Source organism: Euleptes europaea, chromosome 1 (assembly GCF_029931775.1).
Source record: "Euleptes europaea isolate rEulEur1 chromosome 1, rEulEur1.hap1, whole genome shotgun sequence".
Lineage (NCBI taxonomy): Eukaryota > Metazoa > Chordata > Lepidosauria > Squamata > Sphaerodactylidae > Euleptes > Euleptes europaea.
This window is the reverse complement of record NC_079312.1, coordinates 113,647,942-113,668,941: the sequence shown is the minus strand read 5'-3', so window position 1 is coordinate 113,668,941 and position 21,000 is coordinate 113,647,942. Positions and strand designations below refer to the sequence as shown.

General features: G+C 48.7%; 1 protein-coding gene across 1 annotated transcript in view; it reads right to left on the bottom strand.

The window, feature by feature from the left end:
- Positions 1-15,023, bottom strand: part of HOOK2 (hook microtubule tethering protein 2) — a 31,170-nt gene extending 16,147 nt beyond the window's left edge. Inside the window, exons 1-8 of the mRNA XM_056855344.1 lie at positions 14,973-15,023; positions 8,062-8,147; positions 7,489-7,561; positions 6,484-6,534; positions 5,506-5,638; positions 5,111-5,178; positions 4,202-4,264; positions 3,438-3,518 (exon numbers count right to left, since the gene is read on the bottom strand). Of these exons, the coding sequence (XP_056711322.1) occupies positions 3,438-3,518; positions 4,202-4,264; positions 5,111-5,178; positions 5,506-5,638; positions 6,484-6,534; positions 7,489-7,561; positions 8,062-8,147; positions 14,973-15,020 (603 nt within the window). The 5' untranslated portion in view covers positions 15,021-15,023. The remainder of the gene's footprint in view (positions 1-3,437; positions 3,519-4,201; positions 4,265-5,110; positions 5,179-5,505; positions 5,639-6,483; positions 6,535-7,488; positions 7,562-8,061; positions 8,148-14,972) is intronic.
- Positions 15,024-21,000: the final 5,977 nt, after the last annotated feature.

Genomic DNA, 21,000 nt, shown 5'->3' with positions numbered 1-21,000 from the left:
ATCGGTAAGGGAGGAAGGCAAACAGAAAGAGGAAAAGGGAGGGAGGGAGAAAGGGAGAGAAAGGGAGAAAGAAATGGAGAGAGAGGGAGAAAGAAAGAAAAGGACGGAGGGAGACAAAGAAAAGGACGGAGGGAGACAAAGACAGAGACAGAAAAAGAGGGAGAAAGAGGGAGAGAAAGGAGAAAGAGTGACAGAAAAAGAGGAAGAAAAGAGAGAAAAGCCTTCCCCCCCACCCACACACACCCGGCGGCACACAGAGCCCTGCACGACTGGGCCCCAGTCTCCATGCCCTCTCCTCCCCAGAGTCCACAAAAGGCCCCCCCCCCGAAGCCCAATCGGCTCCTGCATGCATGCTCTGCCGCCGGGAGCCGCCAGCCTCTTTCCCCCTCGCTCTCACTGCTCAACAGCTGACAGTCGGCGAGAGGAGGTCCAAAGGGCGCCGCAGCGCCGCTGTAAGCCGTGGTGCCAGGAACACCCTCTGGAAGGGCCGGCCTGCGCCCCACCTCTGCAGCAGGGTCCCAGAGCTCCCGAGGGCCACAAAAAATGTCCTCGGGGGCCGAATATGGCCCCCGGGCCTGAGGTTCCCCACCCCTGGCTTAAGGAATCAGCATTGAATCAGCATTGCTGACAGAATCACAGAATCAGCATTGCTCACAGATGGCCATCTAATCTCTTCTTAAAAACCTCCAGGGAAGGAGAGCTTACCACCTCCCAAGGAAGCCTGTTCCACTGAGGAACCGCTCTGACTGTTAGAAAATTCTTCCTAATGTCTAGATGGAAACCCTTTTGATTTAATTTCAACCCGTTGGTTCTGGTCCGACCTTCTGAGGCAACAGAAAACAATTTGGCACCCTCCTCTATGTGACAGCCCTTCAAGTACTTGAAGATGGTTATCATATCCCCTCTCAGTCTTCTCCTCTTCAGGCTAAACATACCCAGCTCCTTCAACCTTTCCTCATATGATTTGGTCTCTAGACCCCTCACCATCTTTGTTGCCCTCCTCTGGACACATTCCAGCTTGTCTACATCTTTCTTAAATTGCGGTGCCCAAAACTGATCACAGTACTCTAGGTGAGGTCTAACCAGAGCAGAGTAAAGGGATACTAGCACGTCGCGTGATCTCAAGTGGCTTCTAGCTACTGCCCTAAGCCAGTTTGCCCTCCACCCCCGGACAGCTGCAGGCCTGGATGTTGTGAATCAGGGAAACCATGCAGCCGGCAACAAAGAAGGATCAACAAGTGCTTGTGCAAGACAATCTCCGCAAATGGCCTCTGACTCCAACAGACACACACGCTACTGAGACTAGTCTCATCCTGCATTGATGACTGCTTTGCGGTGGAAATTTTGTTACCCAAGCAGGGACTTGTAAAGCACTGATGTGCTGTTGCAAGACCTGTAAGGAGCAAGGTTGCCAGCAACCTGGAGAAAAAGATGGAGGGGAGGAGCCGTGGCTCAGTAGCAGAGCATCTGCTTGGCATGCAGAAGATCCCAGGTTCAATCCCCGGCATCTCCAGTTAATGGTACTAGGCAAGCAGGTGATCTGAAAGATCTCTGCCTGAGACCACGGAGAGCCGCTGCCGGGCTGAGTAGACAATACTGACTTTAATAGACCGAGGGTCTGATTCAGTATAAGGCAGCTTCATGTGTTCATATCCTGTCCCTTTAACAGAGGCTCAACATGTGGAAATGGGCAGCTGCAGCTTTTCATAGCATGGAGCTCAATAACACCCTGTTAAAGCCTCATTTCAAGGGCCAGGACAGTCTCTCCAGGCTGATGGCATCCAAAGGACAGCTTATCTTTCCCCCCACTGATCCAGCAGGCTTGGCCCAAGGCCCGAGCTCTCTCTGAAGGGGATGGGATGGCCCTGCCTCTACTGTTTGTTGCGGGTATCCTGGGCCTGCTACCAAGGTTAACGCTGTCAAGTGACATGTCCTTAACTTCTAAATTTATTTTACTTCATTCACTCCCTGCCTCTCTCCCCAGGGGGAACCCTGAGCAGTTTAGGCTGTTCTCCCCTCTGTTCTAGTCGGCATTAAGACAGATCCCTTAACTTCAAGTGAGTCAAGCCTAGATAAGGAAATTTGTGTCCACCGCTGTAGTTTCTTTGCTTATTTGGTGGGATTATAACAGGTTGCACCCCAGCAGCTTTTTCTTTTTTAACTTATTTTAAATAATCACCCAACACAAATCCTCCTCCATGCTCCGTGCAAAAGTCCCTTCTGGCCCTCTCAAGCAGCTGTTAACTTGTCAGCACAATACATGCTCATGCAAGGTTAGGCTGGCCCCCCATCAGGCACAGGGGGGCCCCACAGCTGGGTGAGCAGCTCTGTTATCATAAAGCAAGAGCTTGGAGGGAGAGGGAGGCCACTCACCTTCTTGAAGGGGGGAGGCATTTCCAGGGGCACTTTAGCACCTTGGAGGAGTAAAGGGGGCGTTTAAGGGGGAGCGATCAGTCTCCCTTTGCAGACCCCTTACCACCCACGCTGCTCCTAGTTATATGTCTTTCCGTTGTTCGGCCCCTCTGCAAAAAAACAGTGGTGTTCCCATTCGTTGTGAAGGGAGTGGACAAGCCCAGGGTCACACGGTGGGGGGGGGGAGGTGTCATCAGACAGAGCAAGAATTAAACCAAGGGCCCAGAATCATCAAGCTGGCTTTGCTCTCCATTTAAGCATTAAAAAAATGGGGGGGGGGGAGGAGAGCAGCAACGCATTAGGAGAAGGGGCCATGGCTCAGTAATAAAGCATCTGCTTGGCATGCAGAAGGTCCCAGGTACAAACCCCGGCATCACCAGTTAAAGGGACTAGGCAAGAAGGTGATGTGAAAGACCTCTGCCTGAGGCCCTTGAGAGCCGCTGCCGGTCTGCATAGACAATACCGACTTTGACGGACCGAGGGTCTGATTCAGTATAAGGCAGCTTCATGTGTTCAAGGGACAAATGCTCGCACACCACCATACTGCAGGCAACTCAAGCTGGCTCCATGCAGCTAAGCAAGCCCGTATCACACCACACCATTTGGGAAGAACTGTACCCCCAACACACCCACATGGGGAAGGGGAGGGGAAGACATGGCAAAATCTTCAAGCACTCTGAATTAGGGTAGTCCGAGCACCACCACCCCACTCAAACCAGAACAAATGGAGCGCAATATGAGGGAAACGTTCACCAAAAAGACCAGCTTGCAAATGGCATGTCATGCAGGACTGGATTTCTGTGACAGTTCAACCCCCTTCCCCCTAAACCAACCACAACATCCCTGGAAGACACCAGTCCTTGCCAGGGAGGGACCGAACAGCCGACAGGCCAAGCTGCACACCTTGACCTTTGAAACTGCAGAGCGCAGAGAGGCTATGCTCAGCGGTCCCCGCCACCACATGATGCACATTTGGAAATGGCTTTCCAAGCAAAGCCAACTGTTCGCTCTCAGGAGGCACTGACCTGCTGCTCTAGCTCATGGCAGCGCTGGCGCACGTCGTCCGTCTCTTCGAGGTCATCGCTGAGGAAGTAATATTTCCGGGACTGCGAGACAAAACAGACCACAAGTGAGGAAAGACAGTAAAGGGACGGCCAGTGAGGAAAGAGCGATTGCCACAGATATTGGCAAATGCAAGCAATTTGGAGCAGTGAAAGTCTAGCCCAGGGGTGTCAAACTCCATTTTTACGAGGGACAGATATGACATAAATGTCACTTGGTCGGACCAAGCCATGGCTCGCCAACCCAGAGTGAGAGTGGGGGTGGCTGCCTCGCAGGCTGAATAAGAGCTCTTAAAGGGCTGGATCCGGCCCACGGGCCTTATGTTTGACACCCCTGGTCAAGCCTCCCTATCTCCCATGTCCTCTCTTCTCTCACCCCATAAGGAAAGGGGTTTCCAGGTAAACCATGCTCCTCCGGTCCTCCTCAGCTTAAGTGCATTGCATTGTCACTCTTTATTTATCATAAGAACATAAGAAAGGCCCTGCTGGATCAGACCAAGGCCCATCAAGTCCAGCAGTCTGTTCACACAGTGGCCAACCAGGTGCCTCTAGGAAGCCCCCAAACAAGACAACTGCAGCAGCATCCTGCCTGTGTTCCACAGCACCTAATATAATAGGCATGCTCCTCTGTTACTAGAGAGAATAGGTATGCAGAATAGGTATTCTCTCTGATACAAGAGAGAATAGGTATTATTCCCCCCACCCTCACTATACAGCATCACAGGTACCTGGCTGTCAAAGTTCCCATACGTCTCTGAGTTTAGCGTGTCCGATGCATCTTTGGTCAACAGCTGCAGGAGAAGAAAAGTTTAGTACCTGGCTACATCCAGATGACTCAGCTTTCCAGGCAGTGTACTCTGGGAAGCAGGCATATGTCAGCTAGCAAATGCTGCAGAACTTCATCTAGGGCAGGGATCCCCAACCTTTTTGAGCCTGTGGGCACATGTGGAATTCAGACGCAAGGTAGTGGCCACAACCACAGCACGGCCATCGTGGGAGGTGGATCCAACCACAAAATGGCTGCCGTGAGAGGCACAGCCACACACAAGGGAAGTCCAAGTGTAGGACACAAAAGGAGTAATTTTTAAAAATATACAGGGAAAGAGCAGTGAGGAAGAGAATAAAACCAACACTGCAGTGATAGCTGCCATGGAAACATTTTAATTTGCACAGCCAATCAGAAACTCTGCTGGACAGGAGCCCCATCTGGCCCCACCCACTTTCTAAAAACATTTGGCGAGCCCCATGGCGGCCACAGACACCATGCTGGGAAATACAGATCTAGGAAGATCTAGGATCCTGGAGGGTTTTCCCCCCCCCCCTCACTTTCTGGGCATGGAGTAGGGGTCACTGGTGGTGTGGAGGGGAGGTAGTTGTGAATTTCCTGCATTGTGCAGTGGGTCAGTGCAGTGGTGGTCCCTTCCAACTATGATTCTAAGGCCAGGGCTGGCACCAAGGGAGCAGTTCCGAGGATATGATTTGTGTCTCCACAGCTCCCCACAATACAACTCTGGAGCAAACAGCTGAGAACTGCGGGGTACTTTCTAACCAAGGTGATGTTTATGATGCCAAAGACAAGCCAGTTCCGCAGCGCAAAAGCTTATGCCAGGCGGCAGACCAAACCCAGTCGCACTCACCTCCTGTATTGCCGTCATAACAACATGCTGCACAGACTCCTCGAGGGTCATGATTTGCTGGATATGATCTGCAAACAGAGGAGGTTGGACACTTGTGAAACTGGAGCTTTCCCCCTTTGCCCTGTGGTCCATAGTTCTTTCTGTGAGAATCATGCCTCTGTCGGGGTTAGGGAACAGCCTTCAGAAACAAACTAGAAGTCACCTGAAGGAGTCTCGTGGCTGTAGCACAATGCTGGATGTTATAACACCCAAGTGTTCCTGCCTAGGACATTTTAAGCAGCTGCTATTTCATTGGATAACAGGAGTGAAGAGGTGCCCTCTAAACAAGTAGCGTAGATGCATCCACAGGTGTCTGATGCAGCCCCACTGCGACATACGCACTGGTGCCTACATACCTTGCTTCCTCTCACAGCTGATGGCACAACCTAGCACCAGCTGTAGTAGCTTGCCCAGCTCAGCTGTGTCGGACAGTTCTGCAACCAGGGCCACATCAGGCAATAGATGCTCAGGGACTTGGTGGCCCAAGACCTGAAAGAGAAGAATTGGAGACAAGAGGAAGAGGCAGCTTCAGACAGCCCCACAGCCCTCCCACATTCTTGCCATCACCATCCAGCTCAAGACACCTGCAGGTAACTAGGCCCATGCAAGGCAAAGTGGAGGAGGAGAAGGCGGCGGAGGAGAGTTGGTTTTTATATGCCGACTTTCTCTTCCCACTTAAAGAAGAATCAAAGTGGCTTACAATCACCTTCCATACCTCTACCCACAACAGACACCCTGTGAGGTAAGTGGGGCTGAGAGAGCTCTAAGAGAGCTGTGACTAGCCCAAGGTTACCTAGCTGGATTCGTGTGCGGGAGTGGGGGAAACAAATCCAGTTCACCAGATTAGCCTCCACCACTCATGTGGAGTGGGGGATAAAACCCGGTTCTCCAGATCAGACTCTGCTGTTAACCACTACACCATGCTGGCTCTCAGGAGGAGGGTTGGCACAGTATACGGAAAGTTGCTTTAAACTCGGGCTTAAACCCAGCCCAGTAGACTGTGTCAGTCACATCCATGTAGCCAGGCAGAAAAACCTTTGACAACAGCAAGGGAAACAGGCAGTACTTTCTTTGCCAGTGAGCCACAAATGAGTGATATAGGGATGTGCGGACACGTATCTAATCAGAACTTTAGGTGAGTTATTTTGGCCAATTTATTTGCCAGGCTTTCATCGCTTGGGGCCATCTAGACTTTGAGAGACAGGTCTGATCTGCTTTTCTGTTGCACACTTACAGACTGAATTTCATAGGAGGCGCCATGTCCTGCTCTGCAGTGCAAGGATTCTCAACCACCCTGCCCCATGCCAGAAACCTGAGCAAGGAAAAGTACTCACATCCTGAGAGTATTCGACTACACTCTGAAGAACTTTCTTCAGGTTGCTCATCTGAAGGCAGGATGGAAGAAAAGGACACATACGTGTACAGGTTTGTCTAAGTGTCAATAGCCCCCCCTCTGCCCTGGTTCCTCCTAGTGTAACCATGCCCCCCCACCCCCAGAACAAGCCATGCAGCGGCTGAGATGGCAAAGGATTGAATCTAACATGTCCTATGCTGGAATGGGAAGAGAAAAACTGGCAGTACCCAAAGTTACTCTGAAAGGACTAGATGGAGTCCAGCTACTCTATCAAGAAACAGAGCCGAGGTCTTCTATACTTATGGCGGGAACCCCACAAGCCTCCCTGCTAAACTGCACCCCCATTTCAAATCTCACAGATGGCCACCACTCCCGACACTTGACCTATTACACTTCTTGATGTATACACATTCTTAAGCGCCCGACATGCAACAGAAGGTGAGACATGGAAGCCATGTTCTAGTATATAAGAAATAAATAAACATACAGGGAACTTCACTATACTAGAAGGGCTTTTATACATTTTTTACTGCTCTTTATGATATAATAATATTAGCAGGACATGTGCTAAACTATAGCTATATTACTGACCACTGAGGAAGGCCTTCTTCGGCCGAAACACGTCTGGTCCTTTTTTGGATCCTACTTTGGTCAATATAAGATTGTACATCGCAGGTGTTCATGTTTGTATACACTGAATGTGAAAATTGTGCCTATGCTAGAGGCCTATGTTTTTAACTTGAATGTGCACCTTATTTCCCCCCCCCCTTTGTTATTGTTTCACCAGTCACGACAAACCGTTGGAGTCCTGCCTGGGGAAGAAAATCTGAAAATGTCACAACATCCAGTAAACCAAAGAGAACCTTTGCTTTCAAGATACCAACAGCCTTCAGAGGTCATGAGACTCTTATCTCACAGCTATATTTGGCTTGCTGTGCACCTTGGTCTTCGGGATGTCACCTAGCCCTGCCCCCCAACTTCATACCTTCAGCCTCCAGTTGTCACCAGCGTCATCTTTAATCCGCAGGAGCCATGCTTCGTTGAACCAAGAGGGATCTCTGGAAAGGAAAACCACAGTGCCCTGGTTGAAGACGCTTACGCTAACAGTTGACCACAAGTTCTCAGCCTAAATCTCCCATTTAGAGCTTCAGGTGACAGATTGATAATACAAGAGCTATCCCACCGTGTGTCATGCTCTGCTCGACTTCCACCCCACAAGCCAAGAATTCCTTCACCTGACCCTACATGAATTCACCATGGCAAAGAGGGAACTCTGCCAACTGCTCTCCCTCTGCCAAGCTGCAGCCTGTGCCAGGCCATCCAGTTACAAACCACTTGTTATAACTAAAGAAAGGAAGAAGATTCCAATCTATTTCTGTCCTCGATCTCTGGCAGAGCATGTTCGGCCAGTCAACTTGTGCCAGGGTACAAGGCAGGAAGGCACAGTGGGAAAATTTAGGGAGCGCACAGAGGGACGTTTCTGTCGGATGGTCCCTCGAGAAATCCCTTTTACGATACGCCCATTCTATGCTAAAGCCACAGATTCCATGACACTCACATCTTGTGCAGCACCTGGCCAATGGTGACCCCGCTGGCCAAATCCTGCTCCGTGGCACATGGAGAAGGAACATTGAATATCTGCAGCTGGAAGAGAGATTGATCTGATGAGTGACACAATTGGCACCCAAAGAGAAAGAACTCCTGCACCTGGGAAAAAGGAAACATTTAAAAAATGAAAACAACATCGTTCTGGTCTGCAGAGCTGTCTACAGAGTGGCACAACTCCAGTCTCTGTAGTCATGTATGGAGAGAGGGAGGGAGAGGGGGAGAGGGGGGGAGAGAGGGGGAGAGAGGGAGAGGGAGAGGGAGAGGGAGAGGGAGAGGGAGAGGGAGAGGGAGAGGGAGAGGGAGAGGGAGAGGGAGAGGGAGAGGGAGAGGGAGAGGGAGAGGGAGAGGGAGAGGGAGAGGGAGAGGCGCACAATGCATACTTTTTTACCTGGACAACCCACATCTAATGGGGGCAGACAATTACACCACATTTGGCATTAGAAAGGAACGTTCTCTGCCTGTCGAAAATCCTTCGCAGAGTCAGATGAACTCAAGACCATTGTTTAGCTACCAAGATCTATTCGTGGTTTGAGATTATCACAGAGAACGCGAAAGTCAATGCCAACAGATAGATCTGCAGCAAAACAGTGCCACGCACCCCACACATACAATGAGCTCAAACACGAATACTCCCACACGCCTGCTTGGCTGATACACAGGCAGAGTGAATCACTGAGCAGAAACAGCCCAGCTGTCACACGCGCAACAAGGGCATACTTGGTTATAGAGGCACAGAGGTGAAGTCTCGCTAGCCACGCTCTATCCGAAGGGAAGGAAGAGATGGCAAGAGGGGATTCATTGGTGGGGGAGGAGAGATTCTGGACTGGGTGGATCAAGCGGTCTGGACTGCTCCATTGCCTTAATGCTGCACAGGTATGCTGAGCAGCCTCGGCTTTCTCCTGCAACGAGCGCAAAGGACCCCCTCTCCAGCTCGTCCCCCCCCAAATTCAATCTTGTGCCTACAGTTGCTACTGAGAACTTTAAAGGAAACACTTCGAGTTCCTCATAATTAAAATTAAAAGAGTGTAAAAGCAAATAAGCAAATTTCCCTCCTTTGCACAATCTAATCCAAATGGATTTGACTTATAGCGATTCCTTAGGGTTTTCAAGGCAAGAGAGGTTCAGAGGTGGTTTGCCATCATCTGCTTCCACGTGGGCTCAGAAAGAACTGTGACAGGCCCAAAGTCACCCAGCAGGCTTCGTGTGGAGGAGTGGGGAATCGAACCCGATTCTCCAAACTAGAGCCTGCCGTTCTTAACCGCTACACCACGCTGGCTCTCAGTCCAAATTATGTCACCCCATGGTTACAGAACTCCACCACTACCTGTTCCTATCCACCTTGGTAAAATTGCTCAAGAAAAACCTATTCTTCAAGGTGAACATGCCTTAAAAAAAAAAAACCCTATTTGTTTTAAGTTTAGCTTTTAACAAGAAGAAAATAAAAATTCAACAGAAAATAAAAATTCAACAACATACTAGTACAGTTGAGAGTTCTGCTCATGACCTGAGTTCAATCCCGACGGAAGTTGGTCTCAGGTAGCCGGCTCAAGGTTGACTCAGCCTTCCATCCCTCCGAGATCGGTAAAATGAGTATCCAGCTTGCCGGGGGTAAAGTGTGGATGACTGAGGAAGGCACTGGCAAGCCACCCCATAAACACAGTCTGCCTAGTAAACGTCAGGATGTGACGTCACCCCATGGGTCAGAAATGACCTGGTGCTTGCACAGGGGACTACCTTTACAGTTGAGATATGTTCCAGTAGTTGGTCTATTGTACATTAATGCTTTTTACAGAAATCATACCATTTGTTGTATTCACTTGTGTGTGTGTGTGTAAAGTGCCTTCAAGTCGCAGCCGACTTATGGCGACCCCTTTTGGGGTTTTCATGGCAAGAGACTAACAGAGGTGGTTTGCCAGTGCCTTCCTCTGCACAGCAACCCTGGTCTTCCTTGGTGGTCTCCCATCCAAATACTAACCAGGGCTGACCCTGCTTAGCTTCTGAGATCTGACGAGATCAGGCTAGCCTGGGCCATCCAGGTCAGGGCTGTATTCACTTAGCAGTACTTAATAAATGCAAATCATACGATAGTTTTGTGGGCCATCACTTGAACATGCCTATTTTGGAGGCCAGTTCCCATTGTTATCACCATAGCCAATTCATTCCAGAGATTACCGTACCTACAAGAAGAGAAACCTCCTTTCCTTGAATTGTTGGGAACCTGCTCTTTATTAAATGCTGTCAGGTGATTTCCCAGTTCTCATAACTTTCAACACACATTAGGCAAGCCAGCGGCAAAATCTTTATTTGGATTGATTTCTGTTAGACTACATAAGTCAGCACTCTGAAGTTATTTAGTTACTTCACTTATACTCTGACTTTCTCCCCAATGGTGACCCAAGGCGGCTGACATCATTCTCTCCTGCGTTGTACTCTCACAACAGCGCTGTGAGGTAGGCTAGGCTGAGAGTGTGTGACTGGCCTAAGGTCACCCAGCAAGTTTCCCCGGCACGGGTGGGGATTCAAACCCGAGTCTCCAAGATTCTAGCGCAACACTTTCACCACTATACCACACTGGCTCTCAGAACCTTGTGCGTATCACTTGCCTTATTCCCTGGAATCAGCATGTCAATATTTGAAGGAAGCTTAAGGCTTTGGGGAATAGCAAGTGCCTGATCCCTATTTACTGTCTCCAATGATGTATAATTTCAATGGATTCCCATTGTCTGTCTTTATACTGGAAAACAGCTTGCTGCCTCACTGCCTCACACAAGCATCAACAGGCCTACTGAAGCCTCAGGTCTCAACACCTGACTCCTGCCAGGTGAATGTATCCTAAAATGAGTGACCTGGCGCCTTAATCGGGCTAATAACAGCAAAGCACACCAGCAGCCACCTTCCTTGCAGAATAAGTTCGAGCAGGCTCTAGTCGTTCTCACACGAGCCCGACACAAGATGTGTGTGTGTAAAGTGCCGTCAAGTCGCAGCCGACTTATGGCGACCCCTTTTTGGGGTTTTCATGGCAAGAGACTAGCAGAGGTGGTTTGCCAGTGCCTTCCTCTGCACAGCAACCCTGGTATTCCTTGGTGGTCTCCCATCCAAATTCTAACCAGGGCTGATCCTGCTTAGCTTCCGAGATCAGGCTAGCCTGGGCCATCCAGGTCAGGGCTCGACACAAGATACCTGGTCCTTATTGTAGGAATCCACAGCCTTCTTGCTCAGAGAAGGGTGGCGTTATCAACCAGTCTGCAGCTCACAATTGCTTTGTTATCCAAGTCACTAATAAATGAAAAATCCTGCTTCCCCCCACACCCCATTAGCAGGGATAATCCAAGAGCATTTGCAGTTCTAGTCACATGGGATGAAGAACAAACTGAGCTTTCAACTCCAGTTAGAACTGCTCGGTTTGGTGTGGGGCTCTGTATCTTTAATACCTGTACAAAGAAACAAGTTTGACAGGCAGCACTTTTCTTCTCAGTGCTCTGCTGGGAAAAGATGCTCGTGCTGACATTCATTTTTCTACACAGCTGTCTCATACTGAATCTAGCAACCCTGTTTTCTGCGCTGGGCTGAGCAGTTGGTGTCTTTGGCAACCAACACATGATAAAAGGGTGGGGGGGGGGAGAGAAGAACCAGCAACATTTTTCACCTTGCTATTACTAGTAAAAAAAAGAACAGAAGGGGAAACTCTGCATAAGAGCAAACGGACGAGGGGGAAATCACTCCAATGGCAGCAGTTTCTAAGAAGCCAGGCATGTGTGAATGCTGACCTAGATAGTTTGATGTCAGTTTTCCAGTAAAAAAATGTAAATGCTATTAAGCAAGTATGTAAAACAATACAAACTAGAAAATAAATGTGGCAATAATGAAGCATAGAAAACCAATTTAAATAAGTGTTCAGTTTGCTCTAACTTTATAAGAAAAAAAGCATTCTGTGAACAACTGATGTTCCAGCAATTATCCATTTTCTGTCCTCATATGCTGAACACTAAGACAGTACAGAAGATTAACTATGACACCTGAGGCACAGGGCAGATACAGCGGTCAACAGATATGGATTAACTCAATGGACAAAACAATACTATGAGACTACTCTCAAACCCTGTTACACTTTGCTAATAGGATACAAAACCAACAACCGAACATAAATTCACTTCTGATGCAAAGAAATATTCACAAACTAAAACCAAAGCTTTGCCATCTGGCAGAATAATCATCATTTCCCTTTGTTTTGAAAGCTGAACATAAACTTATTCAATTTTTTAAAATTTAAGATAGATCATGATGGGTAGCCATGTTAGTCTGTCACCAGCAGTAGAAAATAGCAAGTGTCCAGTAGCACCTTAAAGACTAACAACATTTCTGGCAGGGCATGAGCTTTCATGTGCCACAGCTCACTTCTTCAGATCTGTGAGCAGTGGCTCACGAAAGCTCATACCCTGCCAAAAATGTTGCTAGTCTTTAAGGTGCTGCTGGACTCTTTCTCTTTTCTACTTTTTAATTTAAGAGATGTTTGTCTTTCAGGGCTTGTGTTAATTAAGGGGAAGACCGTATATTTCTTCAGATATCAGTTAAAATGTTTGTGTTTAAAATTAAAAAGAAGCAGTGATCCACGACATATTTTATCACTGAGATGAGCAGCTTGACAACAGTCCCCCACCACAGCCTGATAACATTGCTGTCCAGATATGCACCCTGTGGCGCAGAGTGGTAAGCTGCAATACTGCAGTCAAAAGCTCTGCTCACAACCTGAGTTCAATTCCAACGGAAGTCAGTTTCAGGTAGCCGGCTCAAGGTTGACTCAGCCATCCTTCCGAGGTCGGTAAAATGAGAACCCAGCTTGCTGGGGGTAAAGGGAAGATGACTGGGGAAGGCAATGGCAAACCATCCTGTAAACATAGTCTGCCTAGGAAACATCGGGATGTGACGTGACCCCATGGGTCAGTAATGACCCGGTGCTTGCACAGGGGACTACCTTTACCCAAATATCAAAGCACTCAAAATGTCCTACTTTCACTTTTCACTATTGATAGAATCTCTAGCAATTCCTGAAGCATTAAACAAAAAGCAACACTAAATATAAAATTTTGTTTCTGCATTCATAAGAAACCCTTCAGGGATGATACCTGGCCCCAGCCTAATAACTAAGATGACCTTTGGTATGCAATCTTGCCTCCTAGAATGTTTACACAAATTAAAGGTAAAGGTAGTCCCCTGTGCAAGCACCAGGTCATTACAAATCATGCCAGGCTTAATGGCTGAATTCAGATGTCACAAACAATCCAGAGTTTGTTCATCTTGTAAACACAACTCTGGGTTAACTGACAGGCCCACGTATTCCTCTCTGACACAGTGCGCCAAGATTGAAGTTTTCAGCTAATATCCAAATGCAGGCACCTTCACTGAGGCTTATTCCTTTCCCAGTAGCCAGGATTAAACATCGGTGTATAAAAGGCATCTGCATTCAGACGTTAGAACTAAGATGAACAGCCATGCGAGGGGAGTGGGGCGGGGTTCCCCCCTCCCCCACAAGCTCAACAATTGACCATATTCATACCCACAATCTGGTTTGTCTCCAATGCCTGGATGCAGTCTAAAAACTGGAAATAGTTACAAAAATCCCAAAGATAAGAGAAGGAATCCTGTTCTCATGATGACTATAACTTTATATCTGTAATTAAGTCCTGCAGATTTTTAAGGCAGCCTAACTTAAACCTCCCCCCGCCTTAAATGCCATTACCCAATGGGAAGTTTGACCAGATGAAGCATTAATTTCATTGTCCAAAGGAAGAAGAGAGGGCAGCTAAGAAAAAGTAAGATCCCGTTCAATCAGAAATCCTTCAGGGAACCATATTTGTGTTGGGGATTGCAAAGCAGGTGGAACAAGATTCTTTTAAAGGGTTGGTTGGGGCCGAGGAAATAAAACCCTTCAGAATACATCAAGCTCGATCATGACAGGTAACAGAAGGCTTGTGACGCTCATCTGAAAGAAAGAAGGCTAAGGCAGGACAGGGGGAGAAACTAAAACAAGATCATCCCCACAGCTAGGAAATTACAGATGACGGTGAACGCATAACAGTGACGTCGCAAGAGGCACCTACCAAAATAGACTGAGGCTTGAAAGCAGATTTGCAACACAGAGACTTTTAAGGGGCTCTGACGACTAAAGCACAGAATAGAGGCGGCGGGGAGGGATGCAATGGAGAGGACAGAGGTCTATTGTGGGGAAAGAGTTCCAGAGACCCAGATCAGTTGTGCCTTCGCACACTTTAACCAGGTTTTTAGTGCTCTGAAGCTAGGGAGGTAAAAGCAACACGTTCAGGCAGGGTTTATTTCAAGAAATAAAAGGTGGCAGCTATTTCAGCATAATAATAATAATTGTTGTAGTAGAATAGGGCCAGAGTCCAGTAGCACCTTAAAGACTAACAAAAATATTTTCTGGTAGGGTGTGAGCTTTCGGGAGCCACAGCTCACTTCTTCAGATACAGGTATATTATTACCAGAAAATATTTTTGCTAGTCTTGAAGGTGCTGCTGGACTCTGGCCCTTTTCTACTACTGCAGACAGACTAACAAGGCGACTCGCTGTGAATAATAATCGTTGTTGTTTGAAGTGCAGCCTTGTGTACGCGTTTCAAAGCGAGGAGGGGACACCTGGGCTTGGTATCCGGATTAAGGGTACCTCCATTCGGGAGGACAGGTGCTGGCGACAACATGGGAGTCACCTGTGAAAACACGACGTGGATAGCAAGGGGTCGGGGGGGTGGGGGGGGTGGCGGCGCGCCGTGCCGGCTCCCCCCGGGCAAAGCCTCTCCTGCCGCCTGCGAGCCCGGCTCCCCCCGTGCCGGCCTGGCCGACCCCTTACCCAAGTAATGAGCGCCCCGCATCGCTCCGCCGGGCCGGTCTCGCTCATGGCTCCGCCGCCGCCGCCAGAGCCGCGCCTACGCTCCCCCACGCCACGCCCCCTAGCGGTCCCGAACGGCCCTCACGCACGCTGTGTGACGTCACTGCTCGCTCGACGCCATTTGTAGCCCGGGCGGAAAAACAACAACCACCGCCCCCAGGGAGAGCCCCGCCCGTCACAGCGGAGACGCTCTAGGAGGAAACAAAATACGGAGGAAGGCGTGCTTTCATTCCTGCGTAGGGTGAGGGGATCTGCTGTCGGATGGGTCGCTTGTACCCAGTGCTCAACCTTTTCCTTTAAAAAAACAAAACAAAAAAACCTTCAGAGGCATATCTTCCGCCTTTCTCCCTAGTCCTAAGAGAGCATGGGTGTTAAGTGCAAATTCACTTTGCACATGCTCAGAGGAACTTTGATTTTAAAGCATTTATTTCAGACTCAGGGTTTAACGCCAGCACTCATTAAACTGTAGTCGAAAAGGGCAAGAGTCCAGTAGCACCTTAAAGACTAACAAGAATATTTTCTGGTAGGGTATGAGCTTTCGTGAGCCACAGCTCACTTCTTCAGATACTATCTGAAGAATACAGATACTATTCTTCAGATACTATCTGAAGAAGTGAGCTGTGGCTCACGAAAGCTCATACCCTACCAGAAAATATTCTTGTTAGTCTTTAAGGTGCTACTGGACTCTTGCCCTTTTCTACTACTGCAGACAGACTAACACGGCGACCCACCGTGAATTATACTCATTAAACTGATCTCGGATGTCCCAGGCTACCTCGATCTCGTCAGATCTGGGAAGCTAAGCATAGTTTAGCCAGCTAGTGGTGAAGTGGTTAAGGTGTCAGACTAGGGACTGGGAAACCCAGATTTGAATCCCCACTCTGCCATGGAAACTTGCTGGGTGACCTTGGGCCAGTCACACACTCTCAGTCTTGACCCTGGCAAGTATTTGGATGGGAGACCTCCAAGGAATATCAGGGTCCTCTACGCAGAGGCAGGCAATGGCAAACCACCTCTTGCCTTGAAAACCCTGTGAAGGCACGATAAGTTGCGACGACAGCGCTTTCCACCACCACCACTAATTAAAACCAACCTTTGACCTGCCCTGATTGAATGGCTCTGCCTCCACGTATTACCGATATGGTTAAGAGTCTCTTTGTACTGTTTTAACAATCCTTGCCTGTTTCTTGGAGAAGGAATTAAAATAACAATAAAGTATAGGGAATGCAGGATGGGAGCGAATATTTAAACTCCAGGTGCTGCAGGCCTATGAACTCCCACCAGGGGCCAGACGTGTTCCAGCCCACGGACGCGTACGCCTCAACAACAGCCAATCCAGAACTTGGTTGGCGATGGAAAGTGCTGTCCGTTGCAACCGATTTATGGCTACTCCATAGTTTTCAAAGGAGACAAACAGAGGGGGTTTGTCGTTGCATGCCTCTGGGTAGCAAACCTGGTCTTCCTTGGTGGTCTCCCATCCAAGCACTAAATAGAAGCTTTCCGTTGACTCAGCCTTCCATCCTTCCGAGGTCGGTAAAATGAGTACCCAGCTTACTGGGAGTAAAGTGTAGATGACTGAGGAAGGCAGTGGCAAGCCACCCTGTAAACACAGTCTGCCTAGTAAAGGTTGTGATGTGACGTCACCCCATGGATCAGGAATGACCCCGTGCTTGCACAGGAGACTGACTACCTTTACCTTTAATAAGCAGAGAATGGGTCCAGATAGACTTGCAAGCAGCTGGGCTTTGGTTTTAACATTTTAAGTTTGTGCTGGTTGCTGGGAATCCCCCTGTCAAGACAGTCTCCATCTTGGAGGAATTTTCCATCCTGAACTAGTTTCTGCCTCTGGCAGGTGCCGAGTGCACTCCCCCGTAGCAGTCTCGCTCAGGGACATCTTCCCAGGATGGCTGAATTGGAACATGCACTTCAGCTGAGAATTTCACTGGGGGTGGGGGCAGTTCGCTCATTCCCTGGAAGCTTCCATGAAGAGAACCCTATGATTGGTTGAGGGGGGTCAGCAGTAGGGTTGCCAGTTCCCTCTTCGTCACCGGTGGGAGGTTTTTGGGGTGGAGCCTGAGGATGGTGGGGTTTGGGGAGGGGAGGGACTTCAGTGCCATAGAGTCCAATTGCCAAAGCAGCCATTTTCTCCAGGTGAACTTATCTCTATTGGCTGGAGATCAGTTGTAATAGCAGGTGATCTCTAGCTTTTCCCTGGAGGTTGGCAACCATAATCAGCAGGCAAGGGCCAGCCTTGTCCATAAGAGTAGCTAGTGCAAAGAATAGTATCTTCCCTTTCTCCCCCCCTCTCTGCCAGAAAGACACTTGTATTAAGCTCTGGAAACGTTATGCCTCAAGAACTAACTATGCTGTGTTAAGACTTTTGTAAGTAGTCAGCAAGTTAGCTTTGTTGTTTTCTATGCATCCTGTCGTCACCAAACTGTATGCCTTGTTTTACTATCTTTTCCTGATTTTCTCTAATAAAGCTCTTTTTAGCTATTTATGATGTGAGTTCACTGGTGCCAAATTCAGGTGAGCTTGGTTACGTTACCATGCAGCGGCTGGCCTGCTGCTACCCCCCCCCCAATATTTTGTTCTTACAAGACATGTGATCTTTTTATTTGTAAGTCATCTTCTCTCCAGTGTGCTCAGTGTAGCGTTTACCCTCAAAACAACCCTAGGAGGTAGTGAAGGCTGAGAGACAGGGGCTTGTCCAAGGCCATTCAGTGCAGTCCACAAACTAACTGGGGTTTAGAGCTTTTGCTTCTCACATCCAAGCCCGACACTCCACTGTGCCCCACTAGCGCTTTAGCTACAAACGTGTGTCTCAACAGAAGAGCCTTGTGTTTTCTTCTCTCGCGTCCCCTGCCCCATACAACCGCTGAGATGGAAAACAAACTCCATGTGGGAAAGTTCCCAGCCGGGTTATTTTGGCCGCCTTGGATGGAAATGTGTTATCGGTCTCTGTGACTCAGGAGCAACTCAGACACCGTCTGCTCCCAGCTTCCCTTCCTGGGATGGTCTAGTATTAACCCTTAGAATGCTAGTAGGTCAGTTCTTCTTCACCGTTTATAGTTCCAGAGCCGCAGCAGAGGAATATTGGCTGGTTTTGTCCATCTGTTTCCATTGGCTTGTAATTGGGGTTCAGTTCTGACCTCTCCTACTTTTCCCCACCCTGTCTCTATGAGTTGGCTAAGAGTGCGAACAGAGACTCTGTGGTTACATTCCCGTCTCAGCCCTGAACTCACCAGGTCACCGTAGGCAAGCCGGGATTCTCTCTTGGCATCCTGTCCGCATTACAGGGATGATTGATGAGAAGAACACTGGTTGTTGTTGTTGCGATTGCCAAGATAACATGCGTGAAGTGCTTTGAGCGCTCAGAAAAAGTGTTCATAAATTCTGAGGTGATCATCTTCCCAGGACAGCCCCTTAATCCCATTCCTTGTGCTTCCAGCAGTGCTGCTGACAGACTTCAGTCCCATCTCTCAGCTTTTCGACATCTTAGTCATGTCATCACAGTGGCCCTGCGCCCAACCATCCTCGGGCTTCATGGAGTGGGATCTTCCTACTTCCCCCTCCTGCTGTAGCCCACAACAGACCCTGAAATTTTGTTCCTGGGAGTTAGCAGACTCTTAGGAACAACATAAGGGGCAAAGGGAGGATCTGTAGTGGGGGCGGGGGGACAGGCAGAAGTTGCTGCCCCTTCTTCCTCTGATAGAACAGCATGTCCATCGGAGAAGCTGCATGGTTGGAAGCATGCCAGCAGAACTGCCATCTGGCAATTCTTTATGCACAGTGTATATTTTTTAGCTGCCATATTTCTTATGGCCATTTTTAAAAGATGGAAGATTTCCCTCTCCCCACCCAGACCCCTCTGTAATACACTTAATTGGTCAGGCTAGTCTTGGTACCTAGGTTTTTATGTCCACAGGGAAATCTACACAGGTCCACAGATAAGAGTGTCTGGAACGGTAAGTTCTGATAGAAGTTTCCTAGTGGTCACAGAACGAGGACACCTTATTAAGCTTTACAGTAAATATAGAAAAGTTACTAGCTCATGACATCTTTAACAGCACTCTGTACAAATACACAAATGCTTTTCAAATAGCTTTTGCGTTGTACATCAGTCGCTTGTGATCTGCTCTGTACTCGTTTGCACAATACAAGCAAAACATGCCAACATCCTTTTCAATCAAACACGCTCTTCACACCAAGCATAAAGCCACACCATGCTTCATACAGTGCCATAGTACATAACTACTGGCTCTAGTACATAACTACAGATCCCCAAGTATCCTCTGCACATAGACAGTTCATACTATCGCAAACCACACGCATATACCCGCACTTTCTGTGCACATAACACACACCCTGTCTCTGGCGTGCAGTCCCTTGGCAGCTGTTCGGCTTTAAACACGTCCTCGTTGGAGAAGCCGCCCACAGTTAAAAACAGATGATTTCACAGAAAAGCAAACGGGAGGAACAAGAGGGAAGGCAGAATCCTTAGGAATTGGAGTCAGAGGTCATGAAACCAGTCTTTGATTGTCACCACGTGGTTACTCCAGACTTTCTTTGTCTCGGGGCAAATGTAATCGCTTGTGTGTGGGAGTGTGGACACCAGAAATTGGGGGCTGGCTACATCATGTTACACAACATAATCATCTAGCGCTGGCTTGCCGTTGCCTCTAAAGCGAGGTGTGTTACCCAGTCCCGCAGTAAGCAACAACACCCAAGTCTGGAGCAGGAAGTGATTAATCCCATGAAGAGCAAGTGGGGAATTTTGAGGATCAGGAAGAGCGGAAATAGTCAGGCTGGCAATGAGCCAGGACTCCGGAGTTCATGCCCCAGCTCTCGCCAAACATGTTTAACTGATATACATATTTAGGGCCTTGGGGTTATGTGACATTTGACGAGCGGAGTACTGTACTCTCCGGTGCCGCATTAGGGTGTCGGAGTGAGTGCTGACTTTAACTGGAGACGTCGCTGCAAGAGTCCTCATAATCCACTCGATGCTCACTAATGGTGCCCCAGAAGACCGGAACAGCCCTGACTTCCTCTACCTTGCAGGGCCCATTGACATGTCCCTCCCTCCCACCCTTCCTCCCAAGCAGCATCTCTTCCACCAGGTCTGTGCTTAGTGGTGGTATCCCAGCAGCTGGCAAAGCTGTAAACAGGCTGGTAGAGAAGCCAACACCCCATTGCTAGGGCCAACTTGTTCCTACCTGGTCATTAACTCCCAGTTAGTTAATGACCTTTAATAGCTACTAATTACAGCCTGGTCCAGGGAGGGACGCAGCTAGGCGCTAGCGTCCAGAAGATCAGAGAGATCCAGAGCACGTTTCGTGGCGAGGAATGTTGTAGCGCTTCGAGAGGGAGGAAAGCGAGAGATGTGAAGAAATAGATCCTAAGGGGTTGTGAGAAAGGGGGATTCTGAGTTACATCGGTGGGTGGCTTAAGAAGCAGCTGCCCTAGGAGACAATGAAATGAGTTCTTCTTAGCTAGGCCTGCTTTTGGTCTGGGGTTTCCCAACTGACAATGAGAGACAGAGTCTAGCTGGGACAGTCCTAAAGGTCAGAATAAGAAGCTGTGAGATATAAAGGGCAGGGGAACCACACAGGGTTAGATGTAGAAAAACGCACAAGGTACAGCTCTGTGTAGATGTGCATGTGGATGCTTACCTGTATAAAAGCACCAGCAAGTCATTTCCCATTTCTAAACTAATGGTGCCTCTGTGTAGGTTGAGAATAACAATGCATCCCCTTGGTTTAGGCTTGCCAGGTCCCTCTTCACCACCGGCGGGAGGTTTTGGGGGCGGAGTCTGATGAGGGCAGGGTTTGGGGAGGGAAGGGACGTCAATGCCACAGAGTCCAATTGCCAAAGCGGCCTTTTTCTCCAGGTGAACCGATCTCTATCAGCTGGAGATCAGTTGTAATAGCAGATCTCCAGCTAGTACCTGGAGGTTGGCAACCCTACCTTGGTTAGAGTGTTGGAC